General features: G+C 44.3%; 1 protein-coding gene across 1 annotated transcript in view; it reads right to left on the reverse strand.

The window, feature by feature from the left end:
• Positions 1 to 24,470, reverse strand: part of LOC142588869 (uncharacterized) — a 371,216-nt gene that overhangs the window by 169,783 nt on the left and 176,963 nt on the right. The window contains exons 64-83 of the mRNA XM_075700688.1: positions 22,550 to 22,714; positions 20,705 to 21,028; positions 19,756 to 19,908; positions 18,931 to 19,098; positions 17,847 to 18,173; positions 17,112 to 17,258; positions 16,190 to 16,354; positions 15,784 to 15,924; positions 15,009 to 15,191; positions 13,825 to 13,974; positions 12,437 to 12,601; positions 10,548 to 10,775; positions 8,412 to 8,510; positions 6,630 to 6,782; positions 5,593 to 5,757; positions 4,431 to 4,611; positions 3,523 to 3,671; positions 1,980 to 2,132; positions 1,122 to 1,286; positions 117 to 287 (exon numbers count right to left, since the gene is read on the reverse strand). Coding sequence (XP_075556803.1) covers positions 117 to 287; positions 1,122 to 1,286; positions 1,980 to 2,132; positions 3,523 to 3,671; positions 4,431 to 4,611; positions 5,593 to 5,757; positions 6,630 to 6,782; positions 8,412 to 8,510; positions 10,548 to 10,775; positions 12,437 to 12,601; positions 13,825 to 13,974; positions 15,009 to 15,191; positions 15,784 to 15,924; positions 16,190 to 16,354; positions 17,112 to 17,258; positions 17,847 to 18,173; positions 18,931 to 19,098; positions 19,756 to 19,908; positions 20,705 to 21,028; positions 22,550 to 22,714 — 3,552 coding nt within the window. The remainder of the gene's footprint in view (positions 1 to 116; positions 288 to 1,121; positions 1,287 to 1,979; positions 2,133 to 3,522; positions 3,672 to 4,430; positions 4,612 to 5,592; positions 5,758 to 6,629; positions 6,783 to 8,411; positions 8,511 to 10,547; positions 10,776 to 12,436; positions 12,602 to 13,824; positions 13,975 to 15,008; positions 15,192 to 15,783; positions 15,925 to 16,189; positions 16,355 to 17,111; positions 17,259 to 17,846; positions 18,174 to 18,930; positions 19,099 to 19,755; positions 19,909 to 20,704; positions 21,029 to 22,549; positions 22,715 to 24,470) is intronic.

Genomic DNA, 24,470 nt, shown 5'->3' on the forward strand with positions numbered 1-24,470 from the left:
AATAAAACTACTTTACTGTTACGTCAAGCCTGTTCATCACACCAACTACAGTCAAGTTTAATTCCCGCCAACATAAACAGCAGCTAGGAGAGAGGCACGTTAAGCTGCAGACTTGCCTTGGCATCGGAAAGTTTGAGCACGAGGCGGTCCCACTGCTTCTGGAGGTCCTGCATCTCCTGGTTGAGCGGGGCCTTGCCAGACGTGTGCGTGCCTCGCAGGGTCTTCTCGCCGGCCGTGAGGGCTGCGTGCACCAGGGCGTGGCCTTCGTCTTGCTTCCTCACCATACCCTGCACGTGAATAAAAAAGCAACCGAAATGAGGATTTGTTTGGAATGTCATGTAGGTACACCTCAAGAAAACACCGAATCATACCTACTAGTAGACCGGTCTGGCTGTGGGAAAAGTGACTTATTAATGGGCATGGTGCTGAGTGAAGGTCGAATTTTCTAGACTTGTTTCCAGCCAAGAACATCATGTTAGTCGCATAGCTTCGTTAATACTGTATCTATGATTTTGTGCTTAGTTTTGTTATGTCCATGTTTATAGGAGACATGTATAAGTATTGTGTAATTTTGACTGTTTCTGTACTGTGGCTCAGTTGTGAAGGTTCATAAATGCGTGCGTATAATGTATAGGTGTGTGTGCATGCATTCATGCCGCATAAATAATGAAATGTTGCAAAATATGTTCCTTCCAAAGGTAAAAAAAAGAACACTCATTGGCTGCCTCACAAAAGGGTAGCTCAGGCCTCGTCAAGTGAATGATATTTGTATTTGCAATGCGCAGAATAACAAGCCTCATCACCACAACCTTACACACACCATAACTCTTTTTTATTACTAGTCATGAGAAATTTTTGTGCAATACAAAAGCCAGCGCCACATCGATTTCTAAATTATTTTCGGACACAACGCAATCTAGTGATCAACCTTTAACTAGTAGTTTCATCGGGCAGCTGCCGAAACTTGCGAGTGGCATGGAAAAGAAAGTAACGGGCACCACCTATTTCCTTCTTTGTCTAGTTTGCCCATTTTGCCATCATCTTGCTATGTTTTGCATCACATGCAAGACATGGCAGCGCAAAAAACTGAGGACAAATGAGAAAGATCGCTGGCATCATACCTGCACCTTGGCAAGCTGCGCCTCCACATCGCTCTTGGCAGTGGTTGGGCCCGAACACTCGGCCAGGGAAGCGGCCATGCTGTCCATCCATTCGCGAGCGGCCACCGCGGCGGTGCGGTACTGCTCGTGCTGATTGTAGACGTCGCGAGCCCTTCCAAGGAGGTCCTGCAGAAGCAGCAAAGCATTTCAAGCACTGCAGGGAAGCTCTCCTCCGACCCTAGCAAAGCACAAACACAACCTGTAGATCACCACCATTCTCGGCTTGAGCTATTCGAGGTTGATGCCCTCGTCACGAGGCGCATTGCGGTACTTACTGAAGTCGACCTGCACTGAACTTCTTGAGGGCAATCGAAGCACAAAAGGTGGTTGGGCACACACAGAAAGGTCAAAGTCGCATGTACTTGAAAAACTGCCAGTAGCAGTGCTCAATCTAAAATGAGTTCAATCCACATGGACTCAAGTGTAATCGAAAGAACATGCACTATTACACCAGTGCGAACCTCTATGGCTAAAACTAAACGTGCCTTTTAAGGCTACACCCATGATAAAGGTAAGCTTGGATAATCATCAGTTATTAATAATTAAGATACACGAAGGCCGTAGACAGGGAGTTGCATTCATACTACTACTACTACGTACTTATAGTTGGCCCTCCTACTAAAAAAGAAATAGTAGCGCAAAGGTAGACTACGAGTGCCAATGCAAGTTACACAAATTAATTTTTCTTTTTTCCACATTAGGTTCATGGTAGTCTCTGGGCCCGTGGCTTGGTTGCTTGCCTGGGAAAGCCTGCAATGCCCTTCCAATGTTTCCCCCAAGAAAACATGCAAAGCAGCGGCGAGGACAGCTTTCGCTTACCTTGGCCAAGTTGAGAGTGACTTGGTATCGCGAGCTGACCAGCGTGAGCTGGTTGCGGATGTAGGTGTCCAAGTGTGATGTCAGCAGGCCTTGGGCGAGTAAGGTCACCCTGTCCAGGGTCTCGTGACCTTTCTCGAGCTCTTCCACAAGACCCTGCGTGACACGTCAGCCATAAGGAAATAAGTTGCACAGCTGGTAAGATGCACCCAGTGTGCACTTATTAATAAACGTAAGATTCGAGCTGGCAAATCAGTTATGCAGGAATCCACTAGTAGGCGGAATAAATTTTATGGAAGAAAAAGCTTTCGCCTACATGAGCGTAGCATGAAGCTAGAGCCTATCATCCAAGCCCAATCTACATTATTTCTCAAATCTTGAGATGTTGTGATTTCTTTGATGTGGTAAATGTTGCAGAAGTACGGTAAACGACTTGCACGAGGAAACACAGGAAGAAACAAAAAAGTGGCACTTGACTTCGAACTGCTTGTTGTTTGTGCCAGAGTTCCCTTTTGTGAAGCAAAATCTTGCACAAACATCACTCTTTCTTCAATCCTCTCGCATAAGAACATAGTGTCAACACGGGGACACTAAAAAGCAACATTGCATTGTTTTACACTGGTATTCTTTCAAAACACTATATTCTCTTGTTTAATGGAAAAATGTTGATCATTACTAGAGGAAACGAAGGCCAGATTTTCCTCTCTCGAATTTCGAGCCAGCCTCGGTGCCGACTGAGGTTTTCGTAGCATAATTTGGTCGCATAATTTGGCAGTGCTGGTCTAGGAGTTCTCCAAACTTCCCGGGTTGAGCTATTGCTTCCTCTAGAATGCAATGTAGCCGTTCTTTTACGAATGAACAGTGAACAAGACCTCAGTAGGCACTATCAAACTCAGTGATGCCACGGTGAGCTGGTGCGCAAACATCATGTGGCATCGTCTTTTGTTTTCATGTCTTTCCTAGCTTACCAAGCCCCCACTCATGGTAAGAGTGACAACTTTGTTATTGCAGGTGTGTACAGTGACCACTGCATACAAAGAAATAATTTATTCAGAATATTGCATACTTTGAAGTTTATTGCTGCCCCGACTGTAACACATGCATTTTAGACCGTAAAATTTGAAGCAGAGATCGTGCCAGACTCGGCTTAGTATGACGTACAATGAGGGAAAATGGTGTAGAACTACTTGGTGCTGCATGCACGATGACCTCCTTTGTGTTCCTTGAAATTAACTTCCAGAGGCAAAGAGCACTACGAAGGTTGCTCCGACGTGGCGACATTGTCATGTTGCCACTATCAATCATGGCTTTGTTTCAGTGGATACAGTAAGAGCTTCAGCGGTGCTTGAGTGGAAGTCCTGCATTACTATGAGTCTTTTAGAGCATCTCTGCTTTTAACAAAACGCTGCTTATAACGAAGCTCATCTCTTAACCCGATGACTTTGTTATAATGTGGGTTTGCTGTAATTTACTGGCACAGCTTAACTTGGCGCTTCTATTTAGTATCCCTTTAAACTAGCAACACAAGGACACAAGAAACACGCACCTGTGCCGTTTCAAATGCCTTCTTCTTCTCTTCCAGCGTGGGCCACAGCAGTGTTCGCTGGTTCTTGATGTCGTCTTCCATCAGCTGCAGCCACTCACTCATGTGCTCGTACTCTTCGCGGAACTCCCGCAGCTGAGAGCATGTTGTGCCTATGGGGCGAGCAGAAGAGACGCAAACAAATTTCAGAACTCTTAACGTATTGCCAAGTTCCATTTTCCAAAACAGAAGCTTCCAATGCATACCATTGCGACATGCTTTTCTTTTCTGTTTTGGACAGTCACTGCTATTAGGAGTTCCGCTGTCCCGCAAGCTGCGCTGCCGATAATGTGTTACTTGAACATTTTGAGTATTGCAGTCATTTTTTTCCGGATAGACTGGCCAGTTATATCTGACCGTTGGGCGCGTAGGCCGGTGTTTGCAGCACGTTCTGAAATTTACGTGGTCGCCGCAAACGTATTGCAAAGAGGTAATCGTGCATCTGTAAGAATACAGTCAGATGCGAGTGCCATCACTGGATTCGATGAACGCTAACCGTCCTTGTCCTATTACAGCCGCCGCGTTGTATCTTGGTTTAGAGGGCACAAGTTCATCCAATAAATTGTTTACAGTTTGGTCCTCATCTATGACTGCCCATGCACCGTCACTCCCATGAGACACTTCCATGGATAAATGAAGCACAAACTAAAATGCATCTTTCGTTGTCACTTTCCCCACTTCTTGTCAGAAAACGACAGCTCCACGTGAAACCTGGACCAAGTTGCTTAAAAGAAGAAAAAAAAAAATGCCTAGCCAGACACGCGCAATATAATGCAAATAAAGTATAATTGCTTATGTGCGTCTGAAGTGCCAATGACCACCGCATTTCGTCCAACTATGCACTTCTGCAAAAATCGGCGATGGCAACTTACCCAGCTTTTCCTTTGTGGTTGAAATCTCATCGAAAAGGCTCGTGAGGTCGCCCTTAAGTGCAGAGACCTGATTGTCCAAAAGTGCAATGCCAGGCTCTGACGTAGAAGCCTTTGTTGTCTCGGCAGCAGCGACCACTGCATCGAGCTTCAAGTTTCCTTCGGCACGCTTGGCCAGTAGGTCCTACAGAAACGAGTTAAAAGCGTTGCTTATTACACTTCTTTCTTTCTCAATCAAGTGAGTGAATATATGCTTACAAAGCGATTTAAAATAAAAGAAAAGGATTGCAATAAGAAAGAAAAGAGTACGACTACTAAAATAAAAGCAATCAAGCAAAATTGAAAGAGAGTTTGAAAGAGACTGATGCGAAGGATGAGAGGCTGAACTGAAACAACATTGTGCAAAGCCCCAATCGGAGTGAAGGTGGACTTACACATGACAATTAGACATGACAGGCAAGCATCATGAGAAAAGTGAATTGAGGAAGTTGGTTAGCATTCATGTAAAAAATTCAGTGCAGAAACAGACATACAGACTTCAGAAAGAGGAGAGCAGAAAGAGGAGGTGGCTGGTTTTCTAAATTTAACTTCGCCACACGTTTTTTTTTTTTTTTTAAGGTCAGCTCTGCCACAATAAACCAGTGTTATGCAATAAAGCATACGACCACGGCAAAGGCAGTTTTGGGTTCGTGCCTGACTGCATCACACAGCCAAGTTTCGGCCCAATTTTCTTTAAAAATAAAAGAAAGGCACGCATTAAAATCACGTAAATATTTAATCAGACATCGTTAGCTACAGTTATTGCTTTAAAATCTTCCTAGGATGGGCCGAACAAAGGCGTTTTCGACACGAGATGACGCAAGTTTCACGCATTCACTATTCCCTAGGCACCGTAGGGAGAGACGCTGTCACTAAGGGGGTCACTATCGGGGTCACTATAGGGGTCAGGCACGTGCGTACTGACTGGTCAAGTTCGAATTATCTGGCAAAGGCCAATTCTAGGATCGAAATAACTAAAGCTTGGGGCCACATAAATGTATGGGCGCCAGCCAAAACCTTTATCCAGATTTGAATTAACTGAAAGATCGAGTTAACCAGAGTTGAATCAACGGAAGTCTACTGCATTAAGTTTTTACAACTTAAAACGAATTTCACCGCCACTTACCTCCAGAACCGATATGCTCGATTCGAGGCTGAGCCTGTCACTCAGCGAGCGGGTGAATGGGGGCACTTTTTCCCTCAGCTGACGCAACCAAGACACCAAGTCGTCGCAGGCGTTCTTGAAGTCGAGGTGACTCCTGTACGCCTTCTCCGTGGTCTCGACAAGTTTCTGCACAGAATATAAGGATGATAACAAGCAATTGAAGTGATTTGAATTTAAGGCCAAAACACTTATAGAAAAACAATAGTTCATGGGGGAAGAAAAAAAAAAGAAAAACAGGAGATAGTGCAACAAACCACGAGGAAGAAAAATGAGAGGTGCAATATTAAGAGCAAGAAAGATAGCAGTGTGAATCTGAGGACAAAAAAGGGATTGACAACATGCTAGGTAAAGAATGATTACTTGGGAGAGAAGGATGAGTTCTTTAAGGAAGAATGAAATTTTGAACAGATAAGCAGTGGCCTACTACAGCAATGCAACTGATAAGAAGGAAGTGAAAAAATTATGGAAGCTCACCCAAGGAAATCCTTAGGCGACACCCAGAACGGCATTAGTTTGCTCAAGACAACTATGGTGGGGGTTTCTCTGAATTTATGTGCTGCCTTTCTTTCGGCAACATTTTAAAGTCATTTTATTTGATCGTTGCCAAGGCAACCTGATTATAGTTTTATGGCTTGGCATACTGATGGACACATTGAGAGATAAAAGAATCCACAACAGCTAGAGTGATCAAATAAACTAGGTAGCCACAAAGATCCCAACCAAGTGATAAGGTAAAAAAAAATTCCCATTCATAGCAGAGCTACGGTACGAACAGAAATATATAAAAAGGGTGGTGCAGAAGGGGCGATTGAAAAGCGTTGGTAAAAGCATTTGCCTTGCAGCAAGCCTGATCCGACCAATGATGGTTGCAATGGAGACAAAACAAAGAAAGGCAAGATTGCAAGAAGTGTGCAATTTACTTCGCGTTAAGTTTTGCTCATGCCTTTAAGCACTTGCTGGAGAAGCAAATTATTTAGAGCTTCCAAGATAGTTCTTACCTCTGCACGCTTGCACGCATCCTTGAACCGCTCGACAGCTTCGAAGGCTGGCTCCGAATGCTCGTTGCCCGGGTGACTCTTGGCTAGCTCGGCGGCTCGTGATTTCAAGTTGTCAACCTGTGCTTGTTCTTGCAGAAGACGTTGCTCCAGGACCTGCATGTGAGAGTAGTGATTGTGCAACTATGATTACGAGTTAAAACTATCGGCGAACTTTAAAACAAAGCAAAATTTGTTTCAGTGTTGGTATTTTTGAGCTAATGCAGCATATTTGGAACTTGGCATTGGCATACTAGGTGCTGTCGTGTGGGAATAAAGCACAAAGGAGAGAAAAACCAACTAAAAGGCATATTGATGCTTTCAAAAAGAACTACCATCATGTGTGACACTGGCATGATTAACCCTAGCAGAATCTTAAACGGAGATTTGTAATATGTATGTTCTGTTAATTTTATTAGCGCTGTATTGGTCCTGCAGAAACTTGTACAAGTCTAACAGGTTTTGTAATAGTTTTGGGGTGCAGCCTACTAGACTAACAGGAATGTGCAGGAGACTTATACAAGGTTACACACAATATACATTCATGCCACTGTGGCATGCTATGAGTACAGGCTCTATCATTGCCCGGTTCTGCCTGCATGTCAGCTACAATGCCCTAGCGCACCTATCAGTGCAACCACTAATAGGTCTATTCAACCAAACAACAAAGGCTGTTCATCCTAGTCCTATTAGCACAATCCTATTTGTCTCATCCTATCAGTCTAGTCCTAATGTACTGATACAAGTGTCAATAACTTAATAGGCTATTAGTTTTTGTATTTGAATTTTTGCTAGAGTTCATGCCTAAATACCATGCTCTGAGGTCTTAGCACATTTAGCAGCACTTTATGCATTAATACCAGGTTTCCGATTCGAATAGTCCCGTATAAAAATGTCATTTTTTTTAATTTTAAGTTTTGTTCTGGTCTGGAAGTGTAGCGGAACACCCCTGAGAATTTATGCAGCACATTAGGCACAGGAACATTATAAAAACAATCACTTAAACAGAACTGCAAGAAACTAACAGACGAATAAAGGGAAACTAACAGACAATGAAGCCAAAGAAAGCATAGAGAGAATTGACTTTATAAACTTCGCTTAATTAAAGAAGGTACATGACCGGGGTAGTTGGAGAAGTATGGGAGAAGCCTTTGCCCTGCAGTGGGCGTAACCAGGCTGATGATGATGATGAATTAAAGAAGTGTGTTAAAGAAGAGTAGAAGAGTGCAATTAGCTTCATGTTCTTAATAAAGGAAAAAGAAGATGAAATTAGGAGAAAAGACCACTTCGCCACTGGTAGCAGTCAAATACACGACCTCCACACAAGGCACGCAGATGCTCTACCACTCAGATGCGTTGCAGTCAGGCTAAGTGGTAGAGCATAACACGCATCATGTAGATGTAGTGGATTTAGCTCCCTCCAACAGTGAAGTTGTCTTTATTCCCACATCATTCTTTTTATTTCTTTTATTAAAGAATACAAAAGCTGGCAGTAAATTTAACTCCTCATCTTTAGCTAATTATACAGGTAATTTTCCCTATGCTTTTCTTTGATTCATTATCTGTTGGTTTCTTTTAGTTGTAACTAAAGCCCAAGCCTCTTTGTTCCACTCTCGAAAAGACCCCAACCATTAGTGAAATGAACACTGAACTATGTTAACAAGCGTTTGTTCTCTGTTCCCCTTATTCTTCACATTAAAAAATACAATGCAAACTTCACTGAAATTAAAGTGAACTTTTACAAACCTTTGATCGTTCAGCGTGTGCCTTCTTTTCAGCCAGGGTCTCTTGCAGTTTGCCTGCATCTACTAAGGAGGCTTCTATGCCCTCCACAGCAGACAGAACCTGCGAGAAAGAAATGAGAGACGTGTGTTATAGTATGAAATCAAGTCAGACGATGTCTCATTTGTCTTACATGGGCAGCATCACCTTTTCCTTTTGATTGATTGATTCACTCAGTCATAGAGTTTAACGTCCCAAAGCAATACTGGAGTTATGGTAGATGCCATAGCGGAGGTGCTTTGGATTAATTTTGACCACCTGGCATTCTTTAATGCGTACCTAAATCTATAGTACATGCGCACTCTTGTATTCTGCCTCCATCTGAAAGCAGCTGTTGCGGCCGAAAATGTTAACTTTAACCTTATGCTCAGCAGCAGTACACCACAGCCAGCAAGTACAGAAGTGGGTGTTTTTTGTCAAAGTGTTTTAGCACCTCTGAAAGTGGCCTTTTCCGGAGTGGGAAACACATCACTGCGAATGGTCACTTCTACAGACTCGACAAAAGTAGGCTTTTTTCTTTCTTTTGATTCCCGCCCCCCCCCCGGTATCAGGGACTGTGCAAAGTACTATCACTGCCTTTTTTAGTATTGTTAGCTGCTCCTGTCCAGCCACAAGCACTGAGAAGTTCAAAAGAGTCCCAGGTTCACATAGCCGGTGCAGGCAAATCTTCCTGTAGTGACATTCAGTGACTCCTGCGTCACTTTAGCATCAATCCCTGTTCTGCAATGCAATGAGGTCACTCAAGACATAGCCAGTTAGACTGCGCTGTTCTTTTATGGAGGTGGCAGCTCAGACTAGAGAGTAATTTTCAAGCGACATTATGCCGACAGAAAACAGAGCAGTAAGTGAGCTGTGCCTACTTTTATGCACGGGCAAGAAGGGCTTTCTGTAACGCATCAGTTTCCACTTTTGGTGAGGGCTGGACCTGAGCAAGTTGACAGTAATGGTGCTACTAGTAGAAGTCCTTATGGAGGGGGATGTGCAATTGTTGGGTTGTCATGACAAGAGGCACAAGTCCCTAGCTTCCGCACTCCTTGTTAGGAAGAGCTAAACCACTGCACCTTGTAATGACGTTTGATCGATTAAACTAGAACTGATTTTTAAGAAATCGCACTCTGGGACAGCTGATTTGTGCTCTGGCCTCAACCAGCATACCCGTCCTCCATGTCCAGGTGGCCACTCCCTGCCTTCTCCATCACAGTGATCTTATTGATCACTGGCACTGCATGAAGATGACACAGACCAATTGTCAGGTTTTATCAAATTTTTCTGTCTACCCACATCCATGAATAGCTATCATATTGTAAGGACAAGGGAATATGAAAACAAACAGGACACAGGAAAGAGAAAGACATGGCAGTAGCTTATGCTAAACACCACCTTAATGTCCAAGCAGCATTGCCATCAGCTGTGCTGCTGAAAAAGAAGAGAGGACATTTAAACGGACACTAAAGCGAAACAATAGATCAGTTTAGACTAATGAAGCATTGTTTGAGAACCCTGCAGGCAGTCATTTAAAAAAATAGTTTGATTATTAGATGAGAAAATGAAGGTCCAAGTATCATTATTTGAATTTCGCGCCGAAACCCCAGCGCCGGTACGTCAGCGTGACGTCAGGGATTCCAAATTATGTTTTCGCATTTGGGCAGCGTTGGCTCAGTAAAGGTTCCCGAAACTTGCCATGTTTAATATTTGACTCCTTTAGAACACAGTGTAGTCAATCTGTACTGCTATATATAATTAGTAGGCCCTAGAAGATGCCATCAAAATCCAAGATGTCACAGCCCCCAGGTGCGGGAACTTAAGTAGGCGTCGCCACCCGTATTTCGTTCTTGCGCTTTTTCTGGATTACCAAACGTCTTATCGTTGTAAGAGTAGTGTTGTTGGTGTTGTGGAACGGTAATTTACTGATGCAGAAGAAATCATTTTTCACTTTAGTGTCCCTTTAATAATCACCTGACCACAGCCATTATTAGTCTACCTTTTTCCACCTCAATGATTCTGAATAAGTGCAGTCATGCTCGTCTCCTTGGAAACATTTAAATTTGCAGCCGATGGCAGCACTTCCAGGTGTCTCCGCCCCCTGTTTCAAGCGCTTACCTGCTTGGTGAGTGTGCTCAGGCCTCCCCAGAGCTGCCGGGCGTGGTCCAGGGTGGCCCTCAGAGCTGACAGTCGTTGCAGCAGGGCCAGCTTGGCCTCGGTGAGGCTCTGCAGTGTCCGGCTCAGGGGTCCGTGACCCACGGGGGCCGTCTCGCCCAGCACCGTCTGGCACTGCTCAGTGGCGGATTGCACCAGCAACACCAGCGCATCCTTGTTGTGCGACACCTCCTGCGGGGAGCAAAAAAAACTTTGCAGATCTAAGCAAATCCTAGTGGCTTACATTAAATGTCATAGTAGCCGCATTTGACTGTGTGCAATAAGCGAGTGCTGCAAATACAAGTGGGGAAAACCAAGTATGCATCAACAAAATGCACATGCGAAGAAGAAGGCGTGAAGAGACGGTGCAAAGTGATACAAGACATGGAGTACCGTTTAGACTTGTAAACGGGCTGAACTTTTTTCTTTTTTACAATTCTGACGAGATGCAGCCCTTACAGGGAACTGAACCTTCTGGTCAAAATGGTGCTGGCGCAGTCAGCAACTTGTGCACACCCTGGATGTACCACTGCATCGAAGCTCAACGCGTAGCTCTTGCCATCTAGTAGCGGCACGCGGAAGTATGCAGCGCACGAAAATTTGCCGATGCACGTGTGGTTGCTTCTCCATTGGAAATTTTCTTCCCAAATTTTTCGCTGCCAAATCGGGGGTGCGGCGCTTAAACAGGTGTCGCCCTTACACGAGTCTATATGGTGGTTTTTTCACATGTCTTGCACATGTGCACGAATAACACTTTTCCATGATTGTGATCGGCCAAGGCAGCATGAACATGGCGGACCCTTGCAAAAAAATTCATCATGGCGCTTGCTTTGGGAGACAGAGCAATCAGCCAAGTGTCATGAGCCTTGACATGGTGTCTTAATTGTGTATCTAAGCTTCGCATTTGACTTGGATCTGCTAAGAGGGTTGCATTGTGACTAAATAATGACATAAAGATGTTGCAAGGCTTTGATCTCGCAGCTAAAATTTTGGTGCTGTGTCATATATCCCCGTGTCAATGGTTACCCTATGTCTGCCCACCACATGAACGGCAGGACAACAAGCTTATGGCCCAGTTGCCCGTACTACGGTCATCTCAACGACAGTGCGTGTGAGTAATCAGCTATTCCGGAACAAGACAGTCATTTATCGTCTCTACTAGTGAACAGTACCCGGACTCTGTAACAGGTATTGGTTACTGAATGACGGTAGCTTAATATGTATTGCTCAAACTTTAAACAGGCATAGCTGAAGACTTAAACTATCCTGTCTGTTCTTGAAAGCTGCAATGCATGTTTTATCACTGCCCTTTATGTGTGTTCCATACAGTCTCCAACCATAAAGAGCATTTCATCGTGTTCAATGACCTATCTCTAATGCTTCCAATAACCTGGGTCCATACACAGACTCCTTTCCCATCCCACGTCTCAGCCAACCTTCAACATTATTTCACATCCCTAAGTCTCTCCCTAAGCTATTTAGGTTTTATGTGATTTTGCAGTCTAAAAAAAACAGCTGCCATAGAAGTGTTTTTTTCCTAATAACAATCAGTAGGGACCCTTTAACAAGTTTGTTGGGTCCCACAAGTGTGTACTTTGCAATTGTATACGTTCATTATGTTAAATAAGCTTTCAAACGTTCAAAAAAAAAAAAAAAGTCACTGGGAAATGAAAAGCCGCCTTTTTACACATAAATTTCTGAGTGTGCAGGTTAACTCACGCCAGTGATACAGCTTTCTTGAAGTACTCTTGACAGAGCACATTGGCAGCCATTCGTTTTATTCCTCAGCTGCATGACACTGACTCACATCTACTTAACAGCCATGAGAATAAAGAGTGGAATGGCAGACGCACCTGGATGATGGCCAACTTGCTTTCCAACTGACTCAGCGAGCCATCAGTCAGTTCGCACTGGTCGAGCTTCTCGTTGGCCTGCTTGATCTGCTGCTGAGCGTCGGCCACCTGCTTGTCCAGGGTCTGGTGGTTGGTGACGTATTGGGTCCACTTTGTGACTGCCTCCTGGATAACGAAGAGCAAAGTTGGTTATGCTATTTTCAAAGGCACACTTTCAAAAAAAGTTAAAAAATGAGCCTGGCTTAAGCTGTTGACCCCACTCCCGGTGCCCTCGACTTTGCTTTCGTGTTGCTGTCATTTCAACGGTTCGTGGGGTTCACACACGACTGCAAGAGTTTAGTACAAGGACGAGCATGACAGCACGATGATGACAGCATGATGACAGTGATGACAGCATGACAACAATAATGATAATGGCAACATGACACATGGTGGAGCATAGTGCAATGAACGGATCAAGCCCTGTTTTCTGAGCTTTAAGTGCTGTTGCACTAACATGTTGCATGTGGCATCAGTATCCTGAACTAATTAAATAATGCATGGGTTACAGTACAATTATGCAAGCTACTGCATAGTACTAGTTACTGCATAGCTAGGAAAACTTTTGTATGATATTCTTCGTCACTTTCAGTAACTGCTGGTTAGCGTAGCCTGCTCTCGTATAAATTCTGGCGCAGTGAAACCTCTGTATTTAAAAGAAATTTAAAGCCCCGAAGTTGGCGGTGTGGGTCTTATGCAAACAGAAAAATTTTTTCAAAACTTCACTTTTTTCATGTCAAAGAAAGCTTTCTTCTTTTCCACCAGACACCAAAAAAGAACAAAATGAGTAGGGGTGTGGGAATATTTGAAACTTTTGAGTAACAAATCTTCATAAATGTGAATGCAAATATTTTTAAAATACTTTTCAAAAACGATTTCAAAATGTCAACTGCACCCAATTAAACATAAACTCGGAGCAAAAGTACAGTACATTTTCACCCCCATGGGCCTAGTACAGATAGCTAAAACGTGAGAACTTGCATGGTGGAGCAAACTTCATCGCTTAGGCAGCCACACTTTACATGCTATACAGCGACCATTCACGCACTCTGAAGAGTCCTGTGCATGTGAAGAAATTACCTGTTTGCTCCTAATGCTCCATTTGTACTTTTAATAAACAACGCTTCATAATGTACTGTGTAATGACAGAAACTTGCTAGCTTTAAGAATACCAGGATGCGAGCATTGAGGTAACAGCCTGTTCATTATTCAAAACTTACCTGATATTCAATTCGATTTGCTTTTGGAACTATTCAATCCGCATTCAGTTTGGTCCAAAAGATCACTACTCACGCACCCCTAAAAACGAGACAAGTAAGAGAAAGAGACGTAAAAAGGACAAAGCTCACCGTGAGGGCAACTAGGAGCTGCTGGTAACGCAGAGCCAGGTCAGCGAGACGGCTGCTGCGACGTGTGCTGTGGCCTCCGTGAAGCTGCTGTGCTCTTTCGGTCAGGGAATCCACCTCAAGTTCCTTCGCTCGCAAATCCCGCAACGTCTCCTGAAAGCATCGTTTTAAAGGTCACAGATTGTCTGAAACCACTGGTTCCACTGCTTGCAATGGCTCTATTGGCTTATTTGGAGTCTTTACTACTTCTCGTAAGATACAGCTGATAGTTTAGTAGTGCTGATGGGCAAGCCAGGTGGTGACACATAAACAAAGAACACAGATCACTTGACTTTCACATGACCGATTTTTAAGCTCGACAAACTTCAACAAAATAAAATATAGTACCAGCACAGCAGCATAAGACCTGATACCATGCTTTCTGCTAGGTATTTGTACTAACAGGACCTATGCCCAGTCTTGTTAAAATGGCTCATGCCAATAATGTGAACTCGTAGCATTAATAAGTACAATGGATAAAGAAATCATTATTAACATATGTGCATTACTGCATTTTTCCTCAGTGACAAGTGAGCTACTGAAAACAGTATATTTGGGGCTTATAAAATGGTTCTGCCTAATTTAAAGAGCATTTCAACCAATATTTGTAAAGGGTGCACAGCAAGAAGATCTGTAGTTTGTAGTGTAATTTCATGACGTCTTTATGACGGGATTTAGCTCTTCAGTTTTTCAACCCTCCAAAGATTGTACATCCACTTTTATCATTCCATTTGAATTTCTTGTTCCCCATGAGACACGTGGCTTTCCTACATTTTCTAGTCCCCAGTCAGCACCAAGCAACCAAGTCTGCAGAAGGTACCAGGGTACCCAGTCCAGAGTCAGTACTGCAGTACTAAGTCCAGAGTCGGTACCAAGGCATTTCAGTCTGGAGTCAGTACCGGGTACCCAGTCTGTGTACGCACTCCAGAGTCTGTACCTGGTACCCAGTCCAGACTTAGCAACAGGGCACCTAGTCAAGAGTCAAAACTGAGTCAAATGTTGGGAACCAAGGTGTCCCCTACCATCAGTTCTGCTCCCGGCTACTGATGCAGCAACAAAAGACCTACAGTCCCACATCACAAGAGGCGCAATACACTGCCTTATACTGTAATTGTAGCATCACAGTTCCCAAAGCTTGCGAGGCCTACCTGCAGCTTTTCCAGGCGGCTTCTCTTGGCCTCAAGCGTGTCGCAGAGCAGCAGCCCCTGCAGCTCGGCATCCCGCTCCGACATCCACTGCTGGAGCTTCTCCACCTGGACGTGGTGCTCCTCCCACCGGCTCAGCAGTTGTTCCAGGGACTCGCGTGCCCGAGTCACCATGTCACTCACCACCTGCGCCAAAGACGAATTCAGTCATTTCCAAAATAAGTGGTTTAACATGTAGGAAAGAAACAAGCCGTTGCTACCCTGTACCCAAGGAAGAGTAAAGTGACCAGGGTCACTTTCCAGGAACCAGGGACCAGTGACCAAGAGAAAAAAAAAAGATTTCTTAAAGAATTATTTTGCAGCTCAGAAAGGCAGCTAAAAATCAAGTGATACATTTATGTGTGGTTGTTTGACCCATACAGAGCATGCCTCAATTTCGAGGTACACAGCTACACCAAAAGCAAATTAAAAGTTTTCACTGTTGCCATGCTATCCAAGCTTTTTCTGATGATGGTACAATGCTTATGGCAATCATATGAGATTTAAAAAGCTAGTGACAGAAGCAGCGAGCACTTTTGGTGGTGACTTGAGAGCTCTGTCTAGTATACATACATGTAGGCACCATGTGTGAAACGCAAACAATCTAACTTGTACCTCAATTAATAGATGACTGCCAAACTATTTGGACCCTTTGAACATTTGCTAAATGTTTTGTTCACAGCACATGCTTTTGGAAGATAATGCTATGACAGAAGAACAAAAGCAGCCAGCCACACACCTGCCATTGCTGCTTCAAGGCGTCCAGTTCTCCCACCACAACATTGTGGCCGGCAGGCAGGGTACTCTGAAGCACAACAGGCAGCTGCTTCTCGGCTCGTTTCATCTCCTCATCCTGGGTGCCAAAACTGGCCTCGATCGCCTGCAAATGACAGCGTGGCGGGTTCACAGGATGTGCGGTCATTTATCTGTTGCATCTTCTAGCACACACCCCATACTTTCTGTCAACGAGAAGTTGTCACTGTGCAAGTTTTGAACACTATAATCCACATGCCAACTAAGAACTTTCCTTTTATTTTGCAGTGGAAAGAAAATTCAGTAAGTACAGTGCACACACTGCTGATTGTTGGATCGCCAGACAAACTTGTAACGCAGTCGAGCTATAGGCATAGAGAAATGCGAGTCACCTTGAGCCTTTCCAAATTGCTGTACAAAGCCAGCTGGTCGAGGCCAAGGTTCGAAAGTGCCACGGCTTGTTCCTGCGTGCTACTCAGCCAGTCTCGGACATTGCCCAAGTGCTTGCTCAGCTCTTCATGTTGGGTGACTGCATCCTCCAAGAACTTCACTGCCTCCTGCAAATTTGCAAAAGATAGTACAGCACACTGTTAGAAGAAGCAATCTCAAATAATGTGCGGTTTCAAAGAGGGGCAAACTTGCGTGAGTTGAAAATTTCGACCCATAAAGAAATGAAGTTGCGTAATCACCCAATCCGACACCTTGTTAAACATCACTCATGTCCAGGATGCTCAAACTAAAAGCACAACATGTCATAAAACCAGTCTCAAAAACAGCCGCTCAAGCTAGCTAAACGTATAGTCTCTCTATAAACGTAATGCTGATCATCAAAATTTAACACAATCACTTCCAAAGTCTGAGCTTGCATGAGCCATGTTGGATTTTTACATAACCATCCAATGAGATAGTTACTAAATAGTTACTATCATGATAGAAATAACGTTGTAGATCCTCATGACAGTAAGTCTTCATGCCATGCTTCTGCTAGGGCACTTGTATTTCTCATTGGATTATCATCATCATCATCAGGCGTAACCAGGATGATGATGATGATGATGATCCAATGAGAAATACAAGTGCCCTAGCAGAAGCATGGCATGAAGACTTACTGTCATGAAGATCTACAACGTTATGGCTATCATGATAGTAACTATTTAGCAGTAGGTCATACTCAACAGCACATCACATGTCCCAAAGTGCTTTATTGCCCATGGTGTTGTATATTTATATATACTAGTGGCATCAGCCAACAAAGCCATGTCAGTAGATTAAATATACAACAAAGGATATGTCCATAACTAACTAACTTATTACCTGAAGCTTCTGTGTCTGTTCCTTGTGGCCCTTGACCACAGCATCCAGCATCTCTTGGGACTCATTGTCACGGTCAGCAATGGCTTCAGCCTTGATCTGGATGTCTTCTATGGCTTGCTCACGTTCATTAAGTTCTCCAAGGAGACCCTGCATGCAAGCGAGACAGGAAAAAGAAACTTCTTAGTTTGTAAGGGTAAAGTAAAACAAATTGTCGGCACATTTGAGAAGTTTGCTGTGTGGCTGTGAAGTGGCAGAAAAGAAAGTTCATACTCAAGGGGCCAACACCAACAAGCTTTGCACAAAATGCTGTTGAGAATGGTCAACAAATGGTCCTAGATTTTTGCCTTTCACCACAGCAGTGACAATTGGCACCACTACTCCACCAGAGCAGAATAGACTTTTCTTTAGCGATGCTGCCACAGGTGATGCATACTTTGAATTTATTGTGATTGAAACAGATGGCTAAGGCACTCAAACGTGGTGTTAAGCAGAAGCAAGCAGGAAATGCTATCTATGTGCAAAATTTTAGCACGAACATGTCAGTGGACCTAGCTGGAAGGGTCATACACACCCGGTGCTCGTATCTAGGCAACACTCGGCACATGTGCCAGGCGCACATTAAAAATTCACACGCAGGTACAAGATGTGACGATTCAGGATGAAATGCTAATAGTGTCAGCTAACAACATTATTAGCTATCGACAACAGCCAGCGCCGCGAAAGCAAGTAGCTCACTCGGCAAGTGCGGAGGTGCGCCTTCTTCTCGTCCAGAGTGGTGCAGAGGCGCGAGGCTCCCTCGGCCTTGGCCGCGAGGCCCTTGAGCCAGGTCTGCAGCCTCTGCAGGGCCTCGTGGTACTCAGACCAGAGGAACTGTGACGACTGCAGCACGCGCTCCAGGTTCTGGGCCTTGTCGAAGACGGCCTCGTAGGCTGACTGCAGCTGCTGAAGGAGCCCCTGGATGGCCTTCCAGCCCTCGGGGGAGCTGCCCACCTGGACCTGCTCGGCGATCTGCACCGTCGCGTTCACCAGGTTCAGGGCCTCGCTCTTGCCCTGCAGCAGCTCCTGCACATCACCGTGGAAAGAAAAGGGGCACAATTAATTGCGGTTGAGAGATTGAGCCACTATTGATTGGCTGACTGATGAATCCATTGACTGACTGATCAGTTCATTGACGAATTGAGCCAATGGTTGACTGGTTTAACAGTCGATGGAATGGCTAACATTCTGATCATCTGATTGATTAAATGACTGATTGATTGATCAATTGACTGATATATTGACTGGCTGATTGATTGACTGCCTAATCGATTGACTGACTGAGCAACTGACTCTGGCTGATTGATTGATTAATAGAGTGACAGAGTCACTAGTTGATTGACTGATTAATCGATTGACTGAATGACAGATCAATTGAGTGACTGATTGATTGATGAATCGAATGAATGACTGACTGATGCTAGACAGCACAGAATGTGCATGTTAGAATGTAAGAATCTGGTGTAAGAGAGCCGGAACTCTCCTTAGTCAGGTGCCAGCATCATATGATGTTCACCTGGCGCCAATAGCCAACCTTTGTGGGGCTGTATGTTTCCAAGCTAATTCAATGGCAGTTCATTGCTTAACATACGCAGCAGCTGATACAATGGAGTGGTAATCAATTATGCTGACACGTTGACCAACATACATGGCAGTTGAAGCTAAATACAGGCTGCAAGTTATATTATAAAGCGTTGTACCATTTCAGTGACATAACCGCATTGCTTTTCTTTTTTTAGTCTGCGTTTACGCCTACATGGCCAAGAAAACCAGCGTTCCCCACCTTCACTTGTGCCAGCTTGTGGGTGAGTCTCTCCTTGTTGCCGCTTGGGAGCGCCTGAATTTCAACAAACATTTCTTGCGCCTGGGCTAGAGTCTTGGCGCACTCGGCGTGCTTCTTCTCGAGCTGGGAGTGATCCTGGACATGCTGCTCGCATTTCTTCACCAATTCCTGCAAACGGCAAGAAACAAATGTCGGGCCTGCTGCCAGAAAATCCACGTTCTCGGGTAAACATCACAGAATAATTTTGAGCAGAGCAAGTTTGAAGGAAAGGAACGCTATCCAGACAGAATATCACACAAGACTGTCTAGCTGCCTCAATCATAGTCAGCCCCATCCATGCTGTGCCGAACACCAAAGGCTATTTGTGTGTGTGTGTTTTTCCCCCTTCACGTGGAAGCTCGGTGTTGTTTTACAATCATGCCGTTGATTACGACACAAAGTTCATGGATCACATACATCACAAGGAACAAACATGGGTCACTACATTTGAAATGTCAAGCCATATCAGGCAAGATCATGCACCACCAAACTTTGAGCTATAACAGAGCTGGAAAAAAAAAAGATGTACATGTATATATTTGCTCTCACATGGTAGAATTACAAATTGAGATGGTACACACATTTGAGATCTTAGAAAGCTTTTCTCAGATTGCAGAAAGATTGAGAAGCTTTCTGTCTCATCAGAAGTTCAGTTAAAGGAAGTGCAATGAACCTATGGGTAATTAAAAGCAAGTGCCCAAGCTAGTTCACCTCACAGACTTGAATGTTTGTCGTGAAGAACCTCCTATAATTACGTTTTCGTTAGAAAATCTTCCAAGTGGGTACCTTGCAGGTTTCCAAGAGAGACTGGAAGCGTGCAGTGAGCTGGCTGACAGCCATGGAAAGCCGCATCTCTCCGCTGGACACCATCAGCTCTTGGGCCTTGTCCGAGAGGGAGTCGAAGTCTCGTTCTGTGGCATGTAGTTCACTCAGCAGGTTCTATTGGAGGGATGTTAGAGACTTGGACATTAGTTTTCAACATCGCTTGCCATGAACACCACGCTCAAAACATGGCACAAGTGCGCGAGAACTCGAAACAATATGCAAATGCTGCTTAAACCGATAACTCTATAAAACAACGTGGATGCTCTCCTTTGGTGATCCTCTGCATTTGTGCTGAATACATGTAACGTTTATTTTCCCCCGGAAATGAATCAGTTGAAAGTGTAAGCCTGTCCCTGTCGTCCGTGTTCTTGTTGCTGCGCCACAATTCCATTCATTAAACTGATAACATGACACTTCAACTGCTGTCCTTCCAAGCTTCCAACAGGTGTGTCAGGTCACCTTCTTAATAGCGAACACTTCGTACATATCTTCAGAAATGCATGGTCGTTTAATGCATAGGCACCGCCCTGGGCCCATAGCTCTCTAAAAAGGTCTGTCTGACTCAAGAGAAGCTGCATTCCAAACACAGAAAGTACCTGACAGACGGGGAATGCACTTGTGTCTACGTGCCTTCTTTTTCGTTCCTTGTTTGCACTGTTACTATCTCTGAGAATGAATTCTAACCCACACAATTAATGCAACATTCTAGGCTACGAGGAATCCCCCATAATGTGTGGCTCCGGATTAATTCTGGCAGCACAAGGTACTTTTACTTGCACCTAAATGAAAATTTTTGCCTTTAGCCCTCGTCAGAATGCGGCTGCGGCTGCTGGCATTTGAACCCGTGACCTTGGCGTGTAACTAGCCCAATCCGCGGCCTTGCTAAGACAGAGGAAGTGTTCGGCGTCACCTGGAACTTGTCCAGCTGCTGCCTCTTCTCGTCGAGGGTGGCCTGCAGGGCAAACTGCTGCACCGTCTGCTCGGCGCCCTGCAGCCAGCCCAGCAGTCGTTCGTAGTGCTCCTCGTAGGCGTCCCACAGGCGGAGCTGCGCCGACAGCGCGTGCCGGGCCTGCTCCACCTCGGCGCCCAGCCGTGCCACGCTGCCCTCCAGCGTGCCGCTCTCCTGCTCCAGGGCGGCCCGCTCGCGCGGTGTCAGCAGCGTCACGAGCGTCGCGGTACACTCGGCTAGCGCCTGGGCCTTGCACGCCCCTTCGGGCTGCTGCTTCTCCAGCTCCTGAAAGAAGCGGGGAATGTGAGAGCGAGTCTCCGCCAAACCCAACCCAGCCCAGCCTAAACTCTACTACCTTAGGCTAACACAATGTAGGCCAACGTAACCCAGCCTTAAGTAATTCAGTGTAACCCAACCTAGTCCAACCTAACCTGTCCTCACTGAACCCATCTTAAACCCAACGTAAGCCAACCTAACGCGTCCTAAGTTAATCAAACGTAACCCAATCCATGTTGACAAAAATGGCAAGTGGGGGCCAACATATCATGATAGAGTTGATTCACTTTATAACTAAGTAGCATCTGATATGAAAAACCTTTAATTGTATTTGATTTTCACTATAAATGTAAACTTCATTATCAGACGAAAAGAAGCAAGTGGGCCTATGCAAGATATATACAACACTAACACCTTCTACACCTCCTTTGCGTAAGAATGGAAATGTAAAATAAATGGATGGGGTAACTAAACAACACAAAAAATAACGCCTCACGCAAAAATACTGTCAATGTGAGTGTTTAACTTAAAGAAAAATACTGACACAGAAAGCAGATATAAAAGAAAGCACACTTCTAGCAATGACTACCATATTGACTCGTCTAAATCATGAAGAAAAACACTAAAAAGTAAAAAAGCAGCAGAATCCACAGCAATGTACAAAGGCAAGCACAAAGACCGTGGTCCTCTTGCCAGTTTCTTCCCATAGCCATCAATTTGTTTTCGCTGTTTCATTGATTACAGAGCAATTTGTGACAAGAGAATGCACCTTCTCATTGCATATTGTAAGGGGTACATACCAGAGCAAAAAGGCCATCCTTATTCAATGTACAATTCATTCATCTAGGGAAACGAATGGAAACCCTACATTTTATACAACTACGTGCATGTCTTGTAGAACGAACACAGTGGTACCGAAGTTGACGACGACGAACTTCCTTTATGTGAGCTGTCAGCCAATTCGATCAGTGCTGCAACACCTTTTGCAAGTACACCCCATAAATAGTCTTGCATGTAATTAATGCTTCATTTACTTAATAACATAAGTGCAACGACAACATGTTTATATCACATAACATAAGCATGACAAGTGAAACTAAAATGCGCAAGAAAACTGAAAAGGAACAAAGCATTAAGAGGACTTGCAAGAAAAGCCGACATGTGCGCAGAGACTTAAAACTAAAACATATACTATATATGTAAATTTTCTTTCTGGAAACAAGAACATACAGGCAAGAAACAAAAAAACGTGACATGAAAGAATACATATGACAATTTGCAGATTTGTAATTTTCTCCCCATACAGGAAATTAAAGTTTAGTGCACTTCTTTTCTGCCCCCCCCAGTTGTGCTATTTTGCGTCTCTCGAAAAGGTCACGTCTTTTATAAGCATGCAGTTCAATATAAAATGGAGCCCTCCAAATCTCATTTCTGTTTATGCCTTGATGCTATGAGATCGAGAGACCTGTCCGCCACATGCGTTAGAGCCAAGAGCATGATCGAGATTCGACGAAGGAGAGAGCGCCGCACCTGAAGCTTGTCGAGGCGGGTCTTGAGCACGGGTCGGCTTCCGGTGACGTCTCGGCACAGGTCGAGTCGTTCGTGCATCTGCTCGAGCCAGGCGGCGAGCTGCTCCTTGCGCTCGCGTTGCTCCTGCGCCAGCGCCGACAGCTTCTCGAGGCTGGCCAGCAACGTCTGAGGAGACGGAGCCAGGACGGTTTTATCGATGCAAAGAAAACACAGTGCAAACAAAAAAAAGAGAGAAAAAAAAGAGAGAAAAAAAAGGAGGACGAGCACCTGCAAACAAACTAAACTCTCTTGACTGTACGTCCAGTCACTGTTTTCCTCTTCCTTTTAAAAACAGACTTACTACTAGACATGCCTAGTTAAGTGCAGCTTCTAAGTTGTTTCTTCGTGTTTCGTTTATAGCAGCCCAACGCAAGAAGTGTCTGGTTTATGTCTCAGAACTGGGGCTTCACTTTCTAAAAACAGGCCCGAATCGAGACAAACAAAGGCCAGAAAGAGGCATAAAAAAAGTAAAGATAAAAGGGAAGTAGGGGCCTGCTTGGTTGCCGAATATATTTATAGGACATGGCTTCCCCCTCCCACACCCAGATCGCTACACTCTAAATCCTCATGTGTACTTTGATACCTTCATGCATGCCCTCTGAGATGAATTCTTTTAAGCTTGCTTCCCTGACAAATTGCAACCGTATTTCCATGCTTCCTTCATGCTGATCTCAAAGGGAAGCTACTGTATAAACCAAAAGTTAATGCCCAATGTTTCCAAGCAAAATCAGAAAAGAAAATTTTATCACCAGCCCCCCAACCTTCAGTATCGGCATTAAACGAGCTACTTGGATGGCTTCCTGTGTGTTATACCTGAAGCAAGGAGACCTTGTGCAAAAGAAAAGTTGTTAAGTACACGACTGGGCTTGTGAGGTCACGTATACAAATGGTGCTGAAGAAGTCCCTTTTACGCTGTTCTGAGTTTCCTGATGAACTGGTCGCTGGTTGGGCAAGGACTACATCAGTAACGACCTACTCATCTTGGCAGCACAGCTGCGTAAACAACGGGGAATGCAGCGAAAGTGGAGGCGACCGCGCCAGCTTAGTTGGCAGAGCAGCCACGCGAGCCATGCGGAATTCGCCAGCTTTTTTTTTGCCCCTGATGTTTCAGTTTATATTAACAGTAACCAGCCAAGACAATTAGCTAAAGCCAAGAAAAGAAATCGGGGGGAGAGGTGCCTTTATTTACATATATTTCTGCTTTAGGAATACAAATAGCAAGATCAAGCAGAAGGATAGTAAAAATTGAAATTGCACAGTTACAATGTAAAAGTAACAGTCTCATACAGATCAATAGCGACCCAATGAGGGAAGCCTCAACCTGGGGCCAATGTTTTCACGATGAGACTTGTCTTAGTCATGGCCTGACAAAGACGCATCCTTTTGTTTAAATGTTGGCTCCAGGGTTGAGGCTGCCCTCGTTCAGTCATGGTTTATCACTTCAAGTCTCATATTTCCCTGTGATCCCTTTGTCTGGCTTGAATCTCTTACAGAGACATAACAGAACAAGGTAAGCACTAACATACGAAACAAACTACAATGCAACATGTTTAACGGCATCTTGTGTAAACATTTTCGGGTGTCAAATTTTAAGCAACTCATCTAGTTTAGTTGATACTTTCCATACTTCAACACTTCTGGAAAAGAAAAACTCAGTACTTAAAACAACCGTGATGCGACTTAAATAGAATGTTTAATGACTGAGTTAAGCACTCTTTCTTTCCCATTGTTGACTGTTCCCTCTTCAACTAATCACTTTCCTTAAGTTCATCCTTTTCTTTAGCTTTCTAAGGTTTTTTTCTTAGCTCGCCCATCCACTAGTTGCTGTGTAGTCACATCCAGTGAAACAAATTAGGAATACAGAGAAAACAGAACAAAGTGT

The sequence above is a fragment of the Dermacentor variabilis genome, chromosome 7 (genome assembly GCF_050947875.1).
Source record: "Dermacentor variabilis isolate Ectoservices chromosome 7, ASM5094787v1, whole genome shotgun sequence".
Lineage (NCBI taxonomy): Eukaryota > Metazoa > Arthropoda > Arachnida > Ixodida > Ixodidae > Dermacentor > Dermacentor variabilis.